The sequence below is a fragment of the Melospiza melodia genome, chromosome 7 (genome assembly GCF_035770615.1).
Source record: "Melospiza melodia melodia isolate bMelMel2 chromosome 7, bMelMel2.pri, whole genome shotgun sequence".
NCBI classification, from domain to species: Eukaryota; Metazoa; Chordata; class Aves; order Passeriformes; family Passerellidae; genus Melospiza; species Melospiza melodia.
Genome location: NC_086200.1, coordinates 9736448 through 9757021, shown reverse-complemented (window position 1 = coordinate 9757021; position 20574 = coordinate 9736448). Strand labels below are relative to the sequence as shown.

At 53.1% G+C, this 20574-nt stretch overlaps 1 protein-coding gene across 1 annotated transcript; it reads right to left on the bottom strand.

The window, feature by feature from the left end:
* Positions 1-17871: 17871 nt before the first annotated feature.
* On the bottom strand, positions 17872-20240 carry LOC134420495 (UDP-N-acetylglucosamine transferase subunit ALG13 homolog). The gene is made up of 5 exons (XM_063160659.1): positions 20170-20240; positions 19584-19759; positions 19271-19406; positions 18316-18328; positions 17872-17970 (listed from the first exon to the last, which is right to left on the bottom strand). Exons 1-5 carry the CDS (start codon positions 20238-20240, stop codon positions 17872-17874), a joined length of 495 nt encoding a protein of 164 aa, XP_063016729.1.
* Positions 20241-20574: the final 334 nt, after the last annotated feature.

The window sequence follows — 20574 nt, the reverse complement described above, 5'->3', positions numbered from 1 at the left end:
CACTCCGGATCGCTGGAAAACCCACATCCCCGATGTGGATGGGACTGCCCACTTATTGTTTTTCCTGTTAGGCTTGACAATTTTGGTGCAGACGTTGCCTTTCCGCCTAGCTAGGGTTGCATTGCCAAAGCATCTGCCTCGGCCTGTGACTTGACTCAGGGTGATTCCTTTGCGAGGGGTGTCCCATCTGCACTGGTGAGGGTCGTCGGCTGAGGAATAACTGAAGGGAGTGTTTAGAGTGACTCCTTCGTAAAAGGGGGGTTTGACATCGTAACAAAGCCAGCAGGATTCAGTTAGGTTAGGGTTGGATTCGTTCAGGGATACAAAGGTAGCTTCTAACATACGAAGGATTGGGTCTGAGTCTGACTCGGTTAAGCGGCTCATCTGAAAGGTTTCCGCTTGACCGGTTGGGACATTGCTGACCCCTGTGGGTAAGGTTTTGGGGTAGGTTACGTTTCTCCCTTTCGGCACGCTTTTAATCGCTTTGTTGGGTCCAACTGCTCGGGGTGCTGACGGCTGGAGCCTGATAATTTGCACGTTCACCCTCTCTTTTGACCCTTGAAGGACTACTGTCCATGTTTTGCCTGTGGCCCAGCTAGGGTGATCTGGCTGCAAGACCGTCATGTTGTAATCAGTGCATGCCCGAAATCTAGGGATTTTATGTTGGTTTCGATGGAAGTTTCCGTGAGAGAAGAAGGGTGTTTTGCAGCTGATGGGTGCCCAGGTGATCTGTAAGAGTTTGTCTGGCTCTTGTGGATCCCACCCAGGCCCCGACGGTCTGGCATCTGTAACTATGGTTTCGCAGCCCCAGTGCCCACAATATCCCCACCCTGGGTGATTGCAGTAGCTTTTCCCAGGGTTTGAAGCTGGGCACCAGTAGGATAGGTACGAGTGTGTGACGTGTGGGGAATAAGGGTTTACCCTTGGCTGTCCCGGAAACAGGTCGGTGATGTGGAACACGAAGGATGGGGTGTTTGGTGTGGTGATTTCTCTGAGTACTTTGCCCCTACTAGGGTGTCGCATGACCCACCTGAAGGGCCGATGGGGGTAGTGGTCTGGGCTGGCTTGCCCTCTGGCGGCAAGCCCCAACAGCAAAATCACGCAGAAACACCCCTCGTGCTTGGGTCTTACCCGTGCGGGTCTCTCGGGTGCTACCTGACGGCTTGGTGGTCTGTCACTTTTGTCTGGAACCAGGATGTACGCGTCACGAGGACGTCCCACGAGCAGGTCCTGTAAACAAAGACTCGCAATTCTCGTCAGTCTCATTCTGCTCGCTATGAAGGTCCGGTTTAATCGACTTAAGTGGACACCACCTGATTTTGCCATCCTTTTTGACAGCTGCGTACCCTCGCCCCGTGAGCATCAGCCTCCAACCCTGTTCCCACTCACCTAGCTCGTTTCTAATTACCACCTGTGGGCCCTCTTCTAGCGTTCGAGTGGCCTAGTGTTTTTGGACGGGACTGTTTGTTTCACCTCCCCTAGGGAATTGATTCAGTGCCAGCAAAGCGGTTGCCAGCATACGTGCCTGATCTCCTGTGGGAATGGAATTGGCAAAGCCCTCTGCTTTTGCCAACACTTCTATCTTGGTTTTCAGGGTCTGGTTTGCTCTCTCAACTATGGCCTGCCCGGTACTGTTGTATGGGATGCCTTGCACTAACGTGATGCCCCATTTCGAGACGAATTCCTGTACTTGTTTGGAGGTTAAATTGGAGCCATTGTCTGTTTTGATCTGCTTGGGGATACCAAGCCAAGCCACGGCTGTCAGCCAGTGTTGAATTGTGGTTTTGGAGTTAGTTTTGGGGTGCTGTGTGGCTATGATCGTTCCGCTATAAGTGTCCACTGTCACTGCAAGCCATGCTCGGGGCTTCAGCAGTTCGCACCAGGTGAAGTCCGACTGCCAGATTTCTGAGGGCTTGAGACCTCTTGGGTTGACCCCGTAGGTCCAAAGGGATGACTTCTGGCAATAAGGGCAGGTGGCTACCACATGTTTCGTGTCCGCCGTCGAGATTTCGCATTTCTTCGCCAGTGCTTTGACTCCGATGTGGAGCGACTCGTGCAGTTGACGAGCTCTTTGCAAGGTCCAAACGCCTTTTGCTGCAGCGTCCGCTTTGTCGTTGCCGATCTGAAAGTAACCTTTGACTGGGTCATGGCTGTTGATGTGGATGACTGACACGGTGCCCTGTCGCGAGGAGAGTGCTTCTTCCAGCACTAGGGCTGCTGCTGATGTTGACACACCTGGTCCTGCCATGGCTAGGCAGAGCCTTGCCACGAATATAGAGTCCGTTACGATGTTGAGGTGTTCATCTTGGAAGAGTCCGCACGCCAAAACCACTGCTGCTGCCTCCAGCTGTTGCACTGACAATGTGGGGTCACATGCTTTGACACAATGCCATTGTTCTCCTGCCTGCCACACTGCTGCTGCAGTTGAAGTCGTGGAGGAAGCGTCTGTGAAGACCGTTGGTCCTGGCTGTGGTCTGTCCTTGACCTTCGGTGGCATGTCCATGTCGACTACGGTCAGCAGCTTAGTCCAGGGTGGCTTGGAGGAGTAGGAGATTTCTCCTCCGAAGCCGGAGAGAGCAAGGGCCAGGTACTCCGATATTGTGGCTGACTCCGAGGTCGGCTGCTTGCGAAACGGAAGGTGGATGCTTGTCGGCTCTGTCCCTAGGTGTTTCAAGGCGAGTCTCCTGCCTTTCATGATGAGGCTGGCGATGCATTCGATTCCTGGAGAAAATGCATGAGCAGGTCTTCCGAGGACCACCCATTGAATCGGTCGGGCCTTTTCAGCGAGTCCTTGAGCTAGTGCTCCCACTCCCCCCTTCGGTGTAAAGTGGACGTACAGGTCCAGTGGCATGGCTGGGTTCCACCTGGCAAGCGTGCCAGTGGACATCTGGTTTTCGATGAAGTTGAGGGAGCTCGCTGCTTGTGGCGTCAGCTCCTTGGGTTCCCAGGGGTTCTTTCCTTTCAGGAGGTCGTACAGAGGGTCCATGACCTCAGGAGGAATCAGGATGATGTTGCGAAGTCACTGCAGCGATCCCACCAGGCGTTGCACGTCATGGAGCGTCTCGACGTCTCAGTTGACCTTCATCTCGGGGGGTGTCACGTAGGAGCTTGTAATTTCTACTCCCAGGAAGGTCACGCAGGGTCCTCTCTTGGTCTTTGCGCTCGCGATCTTGAAGCCGTTGGCCTGAAGGGTTTCCGTGATTCTGGACACCAGGTGATCCACTTGGCTTGTCGATGGTGCTGCGACCAGGATGTCATCCACGTACTGGATGATGGTTGCTGTGGGATTGGAGTGTCGGACTGGCATCAGTGCTTTGTCCACAGTGATTTGGCATATGGTCGGGCTGTCGACCAGGCCTTGTGGAAGCACTCTCCATTGGAAGCGAAGGTTGGGCCGCTCGCCGTTCCGAAACGCCACGGAAAAGGCGAATCGTTCTCTGTCCTCAGGGTGCAGGGGTATTGAAAAGAAACAGTCCTTGATGTCCAGTACTGCGCACGGCTGCCCTGTGGGGATGGCTGAGTTCGCGGGTAGCAGTGTCTGGACTGGACCCATGGGTTGGATTGTCTTGTTCACTTCTCTCAGGTCGTGGACGAGACGATAGCCTTGTCCGGACCTTTTGGGGATCACGAATACAGGGGTTTTCCATGGGCTGGTGGACGGTTCTATGTGACCCTTTTGCAATTCGCGGTCGACCAGTTCCAGCAAGGCTGCCATTCGAGGCTCTGTCAGGGGCCACTGCTCAACCCATACAGGGTCTGATGATTTCAAAGTCAATTTGATTGGCAGCGGAGGGTGTACGGCAGTGGCCCTCAGGATAAATTTGTAATCCAAAATCCGAGCATGGAAAGGACATCCCTTCCTAACAGGGGTGGAGAATTTTGCAAAATGTAGGGGTAGATTGCTACTGTCTGTTCTGGTCTCTTTTTCATGTGAAGTGTTATAGCCACCAGCTGGGTGCTTTTCCATGCCCGGGACTGCCCCCCCACTCCGTTCACTGGGGAGACTTCTTTGAATTGCCAATGTCTGGGCCAATGTGCTTGGGGAAAAATCGTGCAGTCTGATCCCGTGTCCGCCCAAAACTGAAACCCTATGACGTGGGGATCCTGGCTGCCGTAAAGGCGGAATGTCCCCCACACCATCAGAGGTTCCTTCCCTATTTTCATGACCAAGGCCACCCAGGGATGCCGCTCTGGGGCGCCCCCTGCTGTTCCTGTGACTCCGGCGTGGCTTGTGGGGGTGGGGGGTGCGAGGGTATTGAGGGTGCTGCACAACTCTGCCATCGTATTGCTGGGGGGGATGCAAAGGTGACTGCTCCCTGTGGGGGCATAGGGTATGAGGGTCCCCTGCCCCACTGGGGGTTGTTGTAGCTGGGCCGGTGCATATTCCAGGTGGGAGGGGGCTGGCTGTGGCCCAGGTGCCCCCTCCCTCTCCTGTTTCCCTGGGGCCTGGATCTGCATTCCTTAGCTAAATGCCCCTTCCTTCCACACACCCAGCACGGCCCCCTGCCTCCCCCTTGGCGTGGTGGAGCAGCTGCTGATAGGCGCTTTGGCTGGAGGCAGTTTACTGCCAAGTGGCCTGCCTGGCCACAGTTAAGGCATGCCATCACACTGGTTGTTGCAGTGTGAACTGCTGCTTGAATGGGAGCTAGATGTTCCTCCTTTGCAACGTGTCTGATCATGGCAGCTATATTGGACCCCTGCGGCAGTGACCTTAAAATGTCCTTGGTGGCTGAATTGCATTGCTGGCATAGGCACTCTGCCAGCACGGGACCCTTCACCTCTGAGGGTAACGCAGAGGAATCTAATGCAGCCTGAAGTTTGTCCACAAACTGAGTGAAACTCTCACTCTCACCCTGCTTTATGGAAGACCGCGGCGATGGTCTGGCTACAACTTTGGAAGCATTACGGATGGCTTCTCGGGCAGCACGGGTTGTTGTCATGACCTCATGGGCACGCAAGCCCTCAGCCTGTTGCTGGGGGGTGATCATAGTGGGGTCTGTGCCCATTAGCCTCTGTATGCTGGAGCCGTGCAGTGGGTGGTCTGCCCCTTTTACCAAGGCTAGCTGTTTAATGCAATTATCCTCCCATTCTTGTTTAAAAACGATCATCCCTGCACCGTCAAATATCATTCTACACATCTGCTTAATATCAAAGGGAAGCATATCGTCCCCACCAAAAAGGCCGTCAATGAGCATGCAAACCATGGCAGAATTAATTCCCTTATCCGCAATCGCTTTAACAATTGCCTGCACATCTTTCGGATTGACCGGTGAATAAATCCTTTGGTTTCCGCCTGCCCCCCCCACACGAACCGGGAACACCTGAGTGGCAGACGCAGCCCATTCCGCGCAAGCCATTTTTATTTTCCGCCAGTTTGTAAGCGGGGTTCGGTTTTTCTCTGGTAACCCCTTCACCCATGCGGGAGCGCTGTGGCTAGTGACCTTACATGCCGCTGCTCTCTCTCTGTTAAAGCTAGAATCTGAGTCGGAATCCTCCGACCCTATCTCGGGCTCCGAGCTCGAGTCCGAGTCTGAGCCGGAAGTCGAGTAAAGAAGCGCTTCCGGGCTGCTCTGCCTTTTCCTCGGGCTCCGACCCCGCCCCTTTCCTGCGGGGTCAGGCCGTTCCCTCCCCCTGGGGTCCCCCTGCCTCCTGCTGGGGGAGGTCCTTGCCCTACAAGGACTTAATTTGAATAAAGCGCTCTGATTGGTCTTACCCTCCACCGCGGGGGCCGCCCCATCTCCCCGCTCGCCCGCGCATGCATTGTTCAGCGGGCTGACTGCGTTTCCGCCCCCCGCCTCCTCCTTTCCGCCCTGACCACGCCGTCCGGTGCCATTTTCAAAAGCATATGGTGGGGGGCCGTTTTTATCGGTCCCTATGGGGTCTGACATTCTGGCCGCGTTCCGCGCCTCCTCCGCAAGCCTCTGCCAGAACGCCCGCGTGTGCTCCCCCCCTTCCGATGGCGAGTCTGCTTGCTGAGGGGGATCCGGCGTTCGCGCCTCCGCGCGCCCGCCCAGGTCAAGCACCTCCGCGGTTTGTGTCGCCGCGCCCACCCCCAACTGCGGCACGGCTAATAAACGAGTTCGAGCGGCTTTCCAGGTTTCTTGCTCTTGTCGAGCTTTTTGTAGAGCCTGGACAACTCTGCCCCACGATTTTAGGGCTTTCTCTGGGCCCAAGGACATAGTGTCCTCCGCCAGGGCTTTTGTACAATTATCCCATACGTCCGAATGCAGGACGTCCACGGGGCTTTCAATAGCCCCAAGCGTAATCAATCTCGACAATGCGAGAGTTAAATCCCTAAGTTTACATTCTATACCCCATTGTGCATGCATCTCTGTTACGACCTTCGCTATGGCTTCCATTGTCCATGCGGGTCCGGAGGCGTCCCTCCCACTGCGGTCAGACCTGCTGCCGCAGTCGCCGTCCTCTTTCCAGGAGAATTCCCGTTCGCCGGGCGCAAGCCGCTTTCCCGGGTTCTGGCACCAAAATGTTGCCTTTTAGATCAAGGCAGGCAACCTGGTTCTGAGGTACAGCTCAACAGCCCACTCTCCAGGGCCGTTCGGGCCAATGACATACGCAGACACCAATGTGGTGGACGGTCAAATGGCGTTTATTACTTCTTCTCCTGGGGTCTTATAGTCTTAGGGGTCCTACGTCAAAAAGGGGTTTGTCTTTCTTATCTATGGTTAGTAGGGAATGGAAAAGTACTGAGTAAGGAGTAGAAAGTTGCTGACTTCAGTGGGGCAACATTCCTATTGTTAGTGGGGCCACATTCCTATGTTAGTTTCTTATCTGTGAGTAACTGAGGGTCTTATCTACGGGAAACAGAGGGTCCTGGCTTTCCGTGACATCGCGACAATCTTCCACAGGGCCTCTTCCCTAGCTACCACACAGGAGCATGAGGCGGCCCCTGCCAGGCTGCTGAGCAGGGACAAGGAGGCAATGAGGCCCCAGCCCTGCAAGGGTCACTTGTCTCCTGCTCCTGCCTCAGGCCCAAGACCAGCAGCCATGGCCAAAGTGCTGCCCGAGTTGGCTCTGGCAGGGCTGTCTTGCAGCTGCTGCCCATCCCTGTGCCCTGTGCAGCCCAGGCTGTCCCACGGTGTCCCTGCCCTGCGCCTCTGTCCCTGCAGGCTGTCGGCATCCCCCGGCTGCCCCACCTGGCTGGGCCCTTCCTTTGCTGACAGCTCTGCCTCCTGCCTGCCCCTGCCTGCCCACACAAAGCCTGGGGCTGATACCAAAAGGGTGAATTCAATTTTTACTGTACCTGTCAACTTTCAGCACAGGAACAAGGCATGCAGGGGCTACTTTCCCAGCAGGAATGGGTGGACGAGAAGAAGAAGACATCTGGCTCTGTCCCCAAAGCCATGCACAATTCCCTCTGGGACACCAGCACCATCTCCTACAAAAGATGTGCTGCACAGCTATTTCTGTATGTATTTTTCATGTCAGCAGAATTTTCTCTCCTGACCATCATGTGCTACGACCACTATGTGTCCATCTGAAAACCCCTGCACTACAGGACACTCCTGGGCAGCAGAGCTTGTGCCCACATGGCAGAAGCTGCCTGGGCCAGTGGCTTTCTCAATGCTCTGCTGCACACAGCCAATACATTTTCCCTATCCCTGTGCCAAGGCAATGCCCTGGGCCAGTTCTTCTATGAGCTGCCCCAGATTCTCAAGCTCTCCTGCTCCAAATCCTATCACGGGGAACTTGGACTTCTTATGTTTTCCATCTCTTTAGGTTTTGGCTGTTTTGTATTCATGGTTTTCTCCTATGTGCAGATCTTCAGGGCTGTGCTGGGGATCCGCTCTGAGAAGGGACGGCACAAAGCCTTTTCCACCTGCCTCCCTCACCTGGCCATGGTTTTCCTGTTTCTCAGCCCTGGCTTTTTTGCCCACCTGAAGCCCCCCTCCATCTCGTCCCCATCCCTGGATCTGACCCTGTCAATTCTGTACTCGGTGGTGCCTCCAACCCTGAACCCCCTCATCTACAGCCTGGAGCTCAAGGCTGCAGTGCGGACACTTATGACCAGAAAATTTCAGAAACACTAAAATCACCTGTAATAAAAGTAATCATTGATATATATTGTTCCTTTTATTTTGGGGGTTCTTTTTCCTTGTTTTCTGTTTTTTATACTGTCCAAAAGCAAGGTCATTGATTCTGCTATTTCCCACTTTTTTTCGCTCTACATTCACTTTGGCCCCAGATTTGTTGATGCGGAGCTGGGCTCTCTCAGAGGCTTTAGACAGAATAAAGGATGTCTCAGCAAAGTTATTTGCAGAGATTCCCCTTTTGCTGCCTTCTCTGGAGCTGCAGCAGCAATGTCTGTGTGCAGAGCTGGAAGCAGATCAGGACTGGCACAGCAGCTGTGCCTAGCAGCAACAGCACTTGGTGTTGCCAGTTCTGCTGCCATGGCCCTGCCCCACTGCCCTGGTGGCCCTGGTGTTGCTGCAGGGCCTGAGTGCTCTCGGGGCTGGGCACAGCCCTGGGGGTGGCAGTGCCGGGGCTGCAGCAGGGACAGGCCATGGGCACTGCTGGGGCAGCACTGACGCCGCAGGCCAGGGCCTGGGGGCTCCAGGCTCCTTTCCCAGGCACTCTCAAGAACACGGCCAGGCCAATGCTCAGCACAGAAAAGCCCCGTGAGCAGCCCCAGGTTGGCCGTGGGCAGGCTGGGGGCAAACAGCATGGCTGGGGCTCTGCAAGGGCCCTGGGGCAGACGGGAAGGAGCAGCAGAGCAGGGGCTGATCCATCCCCAGTGTGCTGGACAGCCCAGGGCAGCGTCCCAGAGCGTCCTGATGGAGCTGCCAACAACATCCCCCCTCTGCAGCCCTGGCCTCTCCCCCAGCTCACACAGGTGACCCATCCTTGCAGGCACAGACATGGCAGCACTGGCTCAGCAGCCCCTGTTTGCATTGCACAGAGCAGGCGGGAGCACCCCCATGCTGTTGCTGTGGGGACATGAACATGAGGGAGCACAAATGCCATCAGCCCCTGAGGCCAGCAAGGGCTGGGGGACACCAGGGAAACCACTCACCTTTGTCCTGGCCTCTGCAGTCAGCCAGAAAGTTTGTTCCCATCAGCTGGGAGTTTCCTGTCCCACTGCAGATGCTGTTGCTCAGGGCCAGGGCTGCCTGGCAGCCACCCCAAAAGTTGTCTGACCATTTCCTTGGCTTCACCTTTGATTTCTTTACTCTTCCCTGGCAAAAAAATTTCTTCCTAGTGCCCATCCCTGTTCCCTGCCCTGCAAACAGCCCATCCCTGTTTGCCCTTTCCTCTCTGGCCCTACTCACCATTGCAGTTCCTGACTTGGCCCCATTGGAATGTCCCTTGGGCAGCAGGATCATCCTACAAGTGCTGCAGGAATTGTCTGCAGGCTCCTGCAGTGCCTCGTGCTGCTCCCTTGCCGGAGGGAACCCCAGGCCAGGGGGGCACATCTGGGCTGCTGTGTCTGGCTCTGGGGCTCCCTGGGCAGTGAGGAGGAGCTGCAGAGGCTCTGCAGGACTGACAGGATGGGCTTTGGGGCTGCCAGGAGAAACTGAGGCACCTGGGCTGCTAGAGCTTCTGCAGAGGAGGCCCAGGGCTCCTCTTGCAACTGCTCCAAGGGTTCTTTCAGAGAATCCCAGAATCAGCAAGGTTGGAAAAGTCCTTGGAGATCATCAAGTCCAATCTGTGCCCTGACACCGCCTTGTCTCCCCTGAGCCTCCTCTTCTCCAGGATAAACAACCCCAGCTCCTTCAGCTGCTCCTAACAGGAGTTGTCCTCCAGACCCCTCACCAGCCTTGCTACCCTTCTCTGGACATGCTCCAGCCCCTCCATGTCCTTCGTAAACTGGGGGCTCCAGAACTGAACACAGCACTCCAGGTGCTGCCCAACCAGTGCTGAGCACAGGGGAAGAATCCCTGCCCTGCTCCTGCTGGCCACACCATTCCTGATCCAGCCCAGGAGCCATTGGCCTTCTTGGCCACCTGGGCACACTGCTGGCTCATGTCCAGCCTGCTGTCCATCAGTCCCTGCAGGTCCCTTTCTGCCTGGCTGCTGTCCAACCACTCTGTCCCCAGCCTGTATTTCTGCAGGGCTTGTTGTGGCCAAAGTGCAGGACCCAGCACTTGGATTTGTTAAACCTCACCTTGTTGAATTTGGGCCCTGGATCCAGCCTGTCCAGGGCCCTGTGCAGAGCCCTCCTACCCTCCAGGTAATCAACACTCCCAGCCAGCTTGGTGTCACCACAACTCTATGAGACCCCAGAGTGTCCCTATGGCCTCCATGATTCCATGAGGCCTCCCAGTGTCACAATGTCTCTTTGGTTCCATGGGACCCCTTGGTGCCACAAAGTCCTTTGGATCCTTGGGCCCTGCAGTGTCACAGTGGCCCTTTGTCCCCCAAGGCCCTGAAGTGTCATAATGGATCCTTGGTTCCAGGAGGTCTGGCAGTGCAGCAATGCTCTCCTTGGTTCCACCATGTCACAATGGCCTCTTGGTCCCAAGGGCCACCACGGTGTCAAACATGTTTCCTTCATTCCAGGAATCCCTGAGGAGCAGCACTGGCCCCTTGGTTCCATGGGGCCCTGCAGTGTCACAATGGCCCCATCATGACACCAGGTCCTGCTCTGTCACAATGCTCTGCATGGTTCCACAAGGCCCTGCAGGGTCACAGTGGCCTCTGTGGTTCCAGCAGGACCGAGACTGTCACCATGGACTCCTTGCTTCCATCCAGCCCCACAGTGTCACAATGGGCCCTTGGCTCTGTGCTGCCATGTCGTACACAGTGTCACCATGGTCCTCTTAGTGCCACCAGGCCCCGCAATGTCCCTATGGCCCCTGGCTTCCCCAGCACCTGCAGTGTCACAATCATCAGAGAATCAACCAGGCTGCAAAAGACTTTGGAGAGCATCAAGTCCAACCTGGGACCCAACACCACCTTGTCACCCAGACCATGGCACTGAGTGCCACATCCAGTCTTTCTTTAAACACTTCTAGGGACAGTGACTCAGCCACCTCCCTGAGCAGCCCATTCCAATGCCCAAACACCCTTTCTGTGAAGAATATTTCCTAATGTCCAGCTAAACTTCCCCTGGTTCGGTGCAGCTTTTGGCTGTGTCCTCTTGTCCTGTCACTGTTTCATGGGAAAAATTCCTGACCCCCACCTGGCTGCACCCTCCTGTCAGGGAGTTGTAGAGAGTGATGAGGTCTCCCTTGAGCCTCCTCTTCTCCAGGATAAACAACCCCAGCTCCCTCAGCTGCTCCTCACAGGACTTGTGCTCCAGACACCTCACCAGCCTTGTTGCCCTTCTCTGAACACGCTCCAGCCCCTCCCATGTCCTTCCTCAATTGGAGGGCCCAGAACTGCAAACAGCACTCAAGATGCTGCCCAACCAGTGCTGAGCACAGGGGAAGAATCCCTGCCCTGCTCCTGCTGGCCACACCATTCCTGATCCATAGGAGTGCCAGGGATTGGGTGAGGGAAATGATGGGATGGGATGGGGAAAAAGTGTTCTTGATTGTCAGCCACGGAGGGCTTTGATTTTCATATCTGTTCAGACTGCATCAGAAGACGCTGGGGATCCATATCAATTGGGGATTGCTGATATCAATGTATAAACAGGAAAAGAAAACTGGATAAAACAATGTTCTCTGCATTGTTTCAATACAGTATATTCAATTTAAATGCACTTCTGAAATGTCTGATTAACCACAGAAGAATTGAAAATATAAATTATTTCCAGGGCTCTTCTAGTTTGAGCATTTTGAGTAAGAACTGAAAATTTAAATTATTCCCATGGGCTTTTCTTGTTTGTCTGTTTTGAACAAATGTTTATGAGCCTTTTTCAGTGAATTTGTGAACTGAAGAGCTCAAGAAAGAAGAGGCCTCCAGAGTACGAAAACTGATCAGCAACCTCCTAGTGGATGAAGGTCCATCCCCATCAGAGCAACAATGAACAGAAATGGGCACAGCTTTGTGGCTGCCCAGCTTTGGCATGGGCCCTGGGCCTGGAGCAGGAGCAGCTCTTGAGGGCCCCAAGGCCACGGCTCTTGCGCTGCCCTGGGCAGATGGGATGGCAGCAGGGGCTGCAGAGCTCTCAGCACCTCAGCCCGAGGGGAGCAGGGCAGCCAGGGAGCCTCCTTTGGCCTTGGCCAAGCACCTTCCCCCATGGCTGGGGCTGAGTCCTGTGGCAGCTGCAGCTGCTGCTGTGCCCTTGCCAGGGGCTGAGGCCGTGGGGCAGTGCCCAGAGCAGCCAGGCCTGAGCAGAGCTGTGGGGCCAGAGCCGTCTGGCCTGGGCTGGGGAGAGGCCCTTGGTGCTGCCCAGAGCTCAGGGCAGCTGGCAGAGCTTGCAGGGAGCTCTTGGAGCCTGGCCCAGAAACCATCAGTGTCCGTCTCAGCCTGGCTGAGCGTGCAGGGGCAGGACTCAGGCCAGGCCTTGTGGGGCAGGGGCAGCGCCTGTGCAAAGCATTGCAAACAGGCAAGTGCTCCAGAGAGGAGGCTGCTCTGTGTCCTTGGTGGCATGGACAGAGCAGGGAGGGGGCCCAGGACATTTGTCAGCCCCAGCCTCTGTGCCCAGCCCTTGGCAGCCCAGGCTGATGAGCCTAGCTTTGGCCTGGGCTGAGTTTGGCTGTGGCCCAGCTCTGTCCTCCTGCAGGGCTCAGGACCTGTTCCCGGCCATGGCCAGCCCTGGCTGCCTCTCTGCTGGCCCAAAGATCTGGAGAGCACGAGGCAGGGCTGTCTGTTATAGGTTAGTTGCGGTGGGGAATGAATTACCCACTAATAAGTCCAAATAAAATTAAATTTATTAATTGATAGAGCAAGTGATAATAGGCAAAGTCAGCGTCCTGGGCGCGCTGGGCGACAGGAGAGTCTCCGCTCTACCACTGCCGCACTCATCTGATTTTCCGTGGAGTTCTTATACAGTCCTACTTCCAGGCTGATGTGTAGTACTCTGCGTATTCTTCTTTTGTGTTTAGGTGGTCATAGTCCACCTGCTGGGGTCTGAAGATGAGGGTTGGTAATTTTCCTTTCTCTGATTCCTGGAATTCTTAGGCTCAATCTGCTGAGTTCCTGGAATCCTAGGTTTACTGAGTGGATAAGCTGATACTGTGTTATCAATCATAGCAAACCCCCCACCCATATTAACAGTTTACTAACAGATAAACAACTGTTTGTGAAACCTATTGTCTTTTGGTTTCATCTTCCTCATCCTTTAAAGTCTGGAAATTTACTTAGACAAACTAGAGGTGATGCAACAGTCTTACTGGAATTACTTTGTCAGCTTTGATGAACAAACTTAAAGTTTTAACCCATTACATTGTCTGTGCAGGCCCACAGATGCCCCGGGCTCTGCAGGAGCTGGCAGAGGCTGCCCAGCAGGGAGGCCATGGGGCACAGAGCCCCAAGGCTGCTGTGGGCACCACGGCACAGGGGCCGTTCCCAGCCGCAATGCTCGTGGCCTGGGCTGGGCCTGCACAGGGGCTGGGCCACCGTGGCTGGGCCAGCACAGGGCCACAAAGGGGCCACGCAGCCGCTGCCGGGGCTGACAGCAAGGTCAGGCACACACAAGCAATTGCTGAGCATGGCCTGCGCTGGCCAGGCCTGACTGTCCCAAAGGCAGAGCTCAGCTGCCCTTGGGGGCTGCGGCAACCGTCCAGAGCCCAAAAAGCCTCCATGGCTGTGCTGGAGACCAAGGCTGCAGGAGGGAAATGCTGGGCTGCTGTGCGATGGTGAGGGCATTGAATTTCAGCACACACCTCAGCTCTCTGATGATTCCCGCACCATGCTGGGCCCTGTTTCAGACTGAAGCAGAGCAGATGTTGATGGAAGAGTAACCCTGCGGGGCTGTCAGGGACCTGCAGCTTGCAAGGATCTCTGCTCTCCTTCGGGTGCTCTCGGAGAGATCCAATCCCAGCTGGGAACCTCAGGGCACAAGTGGCACTGCTTGTTCATAGGCACACAACTGATGTCTGCCTGGAAAGGGGCACAGGTTTTAATACCTGCTTATATCATAAGATACAAGCAAATCTTTTTTATGTGGGTATTTGAGTACTTTTGAGAAATGGCAAAATTTTCCTAGTACGAACAGGGATTCCCTGGAAGCATACTGATGGCAGAAGAAGAAACACTGGTCTTCTCATATACTTGTGTCAGCATTATTCAGTTTATTATTTAATCTCACTCTTCCATCAGGTGTTTCCTGCTCTCCTGTTTTAATGGCCATTTCTAAGACCATCTTTTCATTTAGAGCAGCTGGATCTTTCTACTTCCTGCTGCTCCCAGATTTTCTCCTCTAGGTCCTTTCTGGTCATTCAAGTACCTCTCAATTGACTGGTTTAATGCTTTGAGGTGCAAGAAGTTGACCAAGATTTCCAAGTTTATATATTATAAATATAAAAATAATCATCACCTCAATTATGTTTGTATTTATCACAGAATTGTTCTTTTCTTTTTTCCTGATCTAAAGCTGTTCTTGTACAGAAATCCCTGGGGGATAGGGGACATGTCACAGGCTGCTGGGACATCCCAGAGAGCTGAGAGAAGAGCTGTGATAGTTATTAAACTGTTCAAATGATCAGGTTCTGTTTGTTTACAAGAAACCTTTCTGTGCCTCTGAGTGTCATCAGTCCCTGAGCCCAAAGGACACAAACCGGATGAGTTATGATTCCCACTGCATGGGCTGCACTTGGACTTTGGTCTCTGCACAGGAGAGCTCTTCATCCCCTTTCTCTCTTTTCCTCCCCCTGGGCATGGAGGGAGCTCCTGACTTCAGCGTGTGACTCGTGTGTGCAAAGAGCAAATCTGGGCAGAATTGGGGCAGGGAGGGTTTGGGGGGACCTTGGGATCTGTGCTGGGCACAGAAGGTGTTTTCCATTGCTCTGAGAATGTCTGTGGAAAGTAGATGTAATTTCCACCACAGGAATGACTTTTGCATTTGATGGAGCTGTGCCTTCCCTTGGCTTTGTTGGCTGAGATTAAATGAACATCCCTCTGTGTCTCGGACAACTCCTTCTCCAAGGAAAGCAGGTGGGTGTTGGAGCCAAGTAGCTGAAAGCTGCAGATGCAGCCTGGGCTGGAGGGAGCACAGATTTGCACAAGGCTGCTCTGAGTGCCAGGGCTTGGATGGGGGAAATGGTGGGGTGGGGGTAGGGAGAGTCTGATTGATTGTCAGCCATGAAGGGTCTTGATTTTCATGTCTATTCAAACTGCATGAGGAGTTACTTGGATTCAGTGTCAACTGGAATTTGCACATGTCAATTTATGAACAGATTAAAATAACCTAAGCAGGACCTAAAAAAATCTACTTCTTCTTCTTCTGTACCTTACAAATTCGCACCCCTTCATCCCCAATAGCGTTCTTTAACCAGCAAGATACATACAGTAATTGCTCAGGATCAGTATCTCCTCGAGCTGTCAGATGATTTAGTTGTTGGCACATCCACATGTCCTTTGTCCCACACCAAGGTCATCCTCCTTGCACCTCTAATTCCGGCCACACTTCTACACAGTAGTGGATCATTTTCATTTTATCTAATCCCTCTGTGGCCTCTATAGAACCCCATCTCTCCAACAGTTCTCTTAAGGGACTATTGGAAGGTATATTCCTCAGTCTCTTGCCGGTCTTTTTACTATTACACCCTCCCATTTTTCAGGTCTCAACAGTAAAAAATCCCAAAGGTGCCTCTACTGACAGGTAATTAAAAAAAATAAACCTCGTTTGAGGAGCTTCAGCCTCCTCCACCAAACTTCAAATTTCTGCATGATGCTCAGGACTTTATACTGAAACAACTGCCCGATCTCTTGATTGCCCAACTTTCCCAACATCAGATCTTACATCTATCAGGACTTGAACACATGAAACGTCAGCCTAAGAATCCGGGTTGTGCCTGACTCCCTCAGTCAGGAAAAACTGCTGCCTGATTTTTAGTTTGCCTAACCCGCCAATTTTTAGGCTTCACCGTATCAGGACTTAAAAACAACGCGCAGCCTCCTTCGCTGGGGTTTGTGCCTGACTCCTTTGTCAGGACTTACTTTGCCTGCAGGGCTTGTGAGCTACCCGAATCCTTCTCGGGACTTACAATCTGCCTGACTTCCCTCTGTCAGGACTTACTTTTCGTGCGTTCCACTCATACAACTATTCCCTCCGCATGCCCAGAGAGGGGGGGCCCTTTTTTTTCCCCCTTAGGAGACGACTCACTCACGCTAATTCCACTCACTTTCCCCTGTTCCCGGCTGGCTTTCTCGCGAACGTTCGGAAATGTGGTACCAAGAGGTCCGCTCTTGCTCCGAAGGTCCGGCTGCCAGCCCTCGTCTCACTCACACACACATGCGCACGTCTCCCACTTCTGCCACCGGATTTTTCACCAGTCTGGTGCTCCAGTGCTCCTCTGTGTCGCTGGTCCTGAGCCGATCTCTCTGGTCCTGATAGCCAGCTGTCCTGGAGGTCCAACATGGCCAGTCCTGGTACCCTCTTCTGGCGTGGTTATTGCGGACGAGCGCCCAAGCTAAAATAAACAGGGCAGGAGACTTTTTCTCCTTTTAGTGCCTTTATTAAAAGTGATCAGCTCAGGATTGGGCAGCTCGGAAGGGGCTACAGCTTCCCGTCGCCTCTCCCCAGGTGACTTGGAGGAGGAGGATATGCGCAGCTTTGTCCACTAGGGGCAGAGCTGGGGGGTCCGGTCCTCGTGGGAGCCTTTAGGGCGTGGTGACCCCTTCCAATGTTAATCCTGCCACCTCTCTTGGCCTGCTCCCGGCATCGGGACGACTCCCGTGCTCAGGGTGAGAGGGAATGCGACGGTGTTCAGCATCTCTGCAGGCTCAGGGCTCCGTTCCTGACGTCCAGACATCATTCCAATCTCTCAGCTCTTAGGTGGCTTGTTGTTTTGAGGTCTTTTTTAGCAAGCTAGAAGCAGTAGCTTCTCATGGCATGCTGGTCCTGGAGTTATTTTGCATATCCCCCCCCCCAAAGTCTCTTCTCCTCACTGTTTGGGAGGTCCCCACCCTTCACTGTCTCAGAGAAAGGCCATTAACTTGGCCCCAGCTAGAGTTTTTACTGATACAAAACCAACTATTAACGACAACGACCCATAATTACCATAACACAAGCAGCAGCCCAGCAGCAACCATGGTAAGCTTTTTCTCACAAAAAAAATTGGCAGAATTTTTGTTCATAACGCTTCAGGTGATGTTCATCTTCCTTTCTCAAGCTGTTTTTCTCTGCTTCAATAAGGCGTGAGATAAGCATATTTCCTTTTTATATATTCCAAAGCTATAGTTTCAAGGATACAAGTAATATTCTAAAATTATGCTTCAAAAGATTATTATTGCAGAGCTCTTTATGGATTCAATGCAAGCAAAAAGCCTTATCTTTAACACCTTAATTCCAATGCTCCTAAATCAACCAGCGTTAATTGCAAACCAAAGATAGGTTCAAAGGCCTTTTTCCATGCTTTATTTTCCTCACTTATTAATAGAATTCACAGCTCGCCCATTGTGTGGGTCCACCCATTTCTCATTCACAAATACACGTCGCCTGTTTGTACCTGACACAAAACACAGCGTTGTATTTCACATTTCCACCTGTGTTTAGCAAAAAAGGTCAAGAGACCAGAAGGCATATGCCACGCCTGTAAAGAAGTAGTTTAACTTGTCCTCATCGGTGGAATTCCCATTCCAGTGCAGCTTTTATGACAGAAATATGTCTGTCCATGCCGCAGGACAGTTCATACTCCCTCCTTATTGGCATTGTACTCTTTTATGCATAAAGCTGAATGAGTTTGACACTAATATCAGTTAATATTAAATGAAATTTTCTTTGAGTGTTTGGCCCAGCTGCAGATCTTAAGTGGAGGAGATGACACATTTTGTTCTAACTTTTTTATTTCTCTGTTTTGTTTATTGTAACCCAAGAACTTTATTCAAGAATGAAGCAAACTTTTCTGGCTGTCCAGGAGGAAAAGGTTTCAAAGCTGACAAGTTCATTGACTGCATTGTCTCCACAAGAGTGCAGTAAAAACAGACCAAAAGCAAAAATTAAAGAAATAGCCATCTCATGGGAAAATTTTAAATATAATTTTCTTTCTATGCATCCATACATAATTCTTTAGCATGGAAATATTAAATAAGGATATGTATGGAAAGGAAGAGAATGCCCAGAGCAGCAGGCCCCAGCCAGCACTGGCTGGTAGGGAGCCTTGCTGAGAACACACTTCCATCAGCTTTCTGAGACAAACTCAACTTTGACACTTTTTAATCTTCTGTGGTCGCAGTGCTGGGAGACTGAGCAAGATCTGAGGCTCTGCTCCATAAACCATAAGAGGAAATCCATCCTATTTGAACACATGGAAGAGTTCTCCCCTGATCACAGAAAGGGTCAGAAAGAACAGCTACATCAATCTGTCACTTGCTAGTATCAGGCTGCAAATAAGGCTCGAATGCTTGGCACTGCCCAACACTAAGAAATAAATATTCCAAAGCTGACAGAAGCACCAAGATAATAAGTTTAGGAAACTTGCTCAATTTAAATGAATGCCAGGCCTGGTCTGTTCAGAAAGCTCGTCTGAAACATAGGAAACTCTGCTTGCAAGGCAAAGGAACAAGATGCAGACTAAGTAAAGGGCGTTACATTTTTTCTGCCTTCAGTTTAAAAGTCATCTTTTATTTTTAGAGTGGAGTCAATCATGAGTAAAGAGAAAACAGTAAGATACAGTCAAAACCAGGAGGAGAAATAAACTCAACAGGAGTCAGGATGAACTCTAAAAAAAGGAGCTAGGAGTTTTGGTGATGGTGGGATTTTTTCACACATTGTTTGCTTGTGGGGTAGGGGGTTTTTTGTGTGTTTTTGTTAGTTTAGTTTAAATTTTGCTCCTAAAGTGACAGGCAGTGGATCTGTGAAACTACTTGTCAGATGGTATGGTGGATTTAGGAAGTTTGGTTAAAAGGGCAGCCTGAATGAGTACCTGAAAGACAGGGGTATTTAAAGTTACTAACCAGATAATATCTATATCTGCTTTATTAATCCCCTGAATTGAAGTGTTTTTCTTTTTTAATCTAAATATATGTTACCTCAAATGAAAAAAAATATTTATAAGTGGTAATAAAATAATTATCGTGGTAAAAAAGCTTGGTAAGTGTGGTAAATTTCTACATAGTGTTAGTCTATTCACTCTGGAAAATGTAATATCCAGATGGAGATGACAGAGAAGGATGTAAATTACCTTGTTGCGTTCTCAGCTGTGCAGTCACATGGACTGAATGCTCTTGCCCAGCAGGAACAGCCCCAGCAGCTCCATACCTGCAGTTACAGTAGAGGACACAGCCATCTCTGTGCAGCTGTTTGGCCAGCTCAAGCTGATGGTTCATCAGCTTGTCATTTATTACTACTATTAGTGGTTTTCCATTCTCTAGAGTCTCCAGCCAGCTACCAGCACCTACAAGAGGAACAGAAAACATGGTGAGAGATCAAATATCCCCCTACTCGCTGCTGAAAGAGGGGAGCCTCTTGAACAACCCAGCTGTGGAGCTCAGCACTCCCAGCCAGCTCACCCCGGGCTGGAGAGACCTCATCCCACGGAGCTCCCGCAGCCCCAGAAGCAGCCGGGCTGTACGTGTGTGGCTGATGACCAGGTCTGCGCTCTGCAGCTCCTCAGCCAGCGAGTCCTTGAACCGGAACGCTTCCACCGCCGCGGCCGGGCTGCTGCTGGGCTGCGGCTGCGGCAGCGAGCCCCAGCCCGCCTGCAGCACCAGCTTCTGGTACCCGCGGCTCTGCAGCGCCTGCGGGCACAGCACCGGGGGATGGAGGCGATAAGGGGGGCGGAGAAGATGGTGGGGAGGGGGGACGGAGAGAGAGATGGAGAAGAAAGGGGGGATGACGGAGGTGGAACGAAGGGGATGAGGCGGGGATAGAGAGGCTGTGTGAGGGCTGTGCCCAGCTCCAGACGGCCCCGGCCCCGGTATCACCCCCCCCTCCCCGTCCCACAGGCCGTCCCTCCCCTTCCTCAAGCAACACTTCATGCTTCTCCGCCGGGCACCCCCGAACCGCCACGGCGCCCTCAGGCGCCCCGGCACTGCTGCCGGGATGTGGCAGGGAGGGCAGGGCAGCCCGCGGCGCACAGGCGCCAGCCCCGGGAGGGCAGGCCCGGGCCAGGGCCGGTGTCGGTGTCTCGGCCGACTGACCTGCAGCGCGGGCGGGGAGGCGGGGAGCGGGCCGCGGCGATCAGCTCATCGAAGCTGGTGGTGCTCACGGTGACGAACGTGGACTTCATGGCCACCGGGACGGGACGGCTGTGAGGCCGCCAGGGGGCACCGCGCCCCCCCGCAGAGCTCCCGAAATGGCGGCCGGGCTAAGGGGAGGGACGGGGCAGGTGGGAATGCCTCCTTCCCTCCCTGTCCCTCCTTGTTCCTCCCTGACCCTCCTGCCCCTTCTTTTCCTTCCTTGTCCCTCCTTGTCCCTCCCTGTCCCCTACCGTGTCTTCTCTTCATGGGTTTTTCCCGTCCGCCCGTTTCGGCGGGGCTGGTGCCACTGCGCCGTGAGGTTCTCCCTCACAGTACCGCACCAGCAGCGATGGTGGCTGCTCTAATGAGCCCACTGTCCAGCAG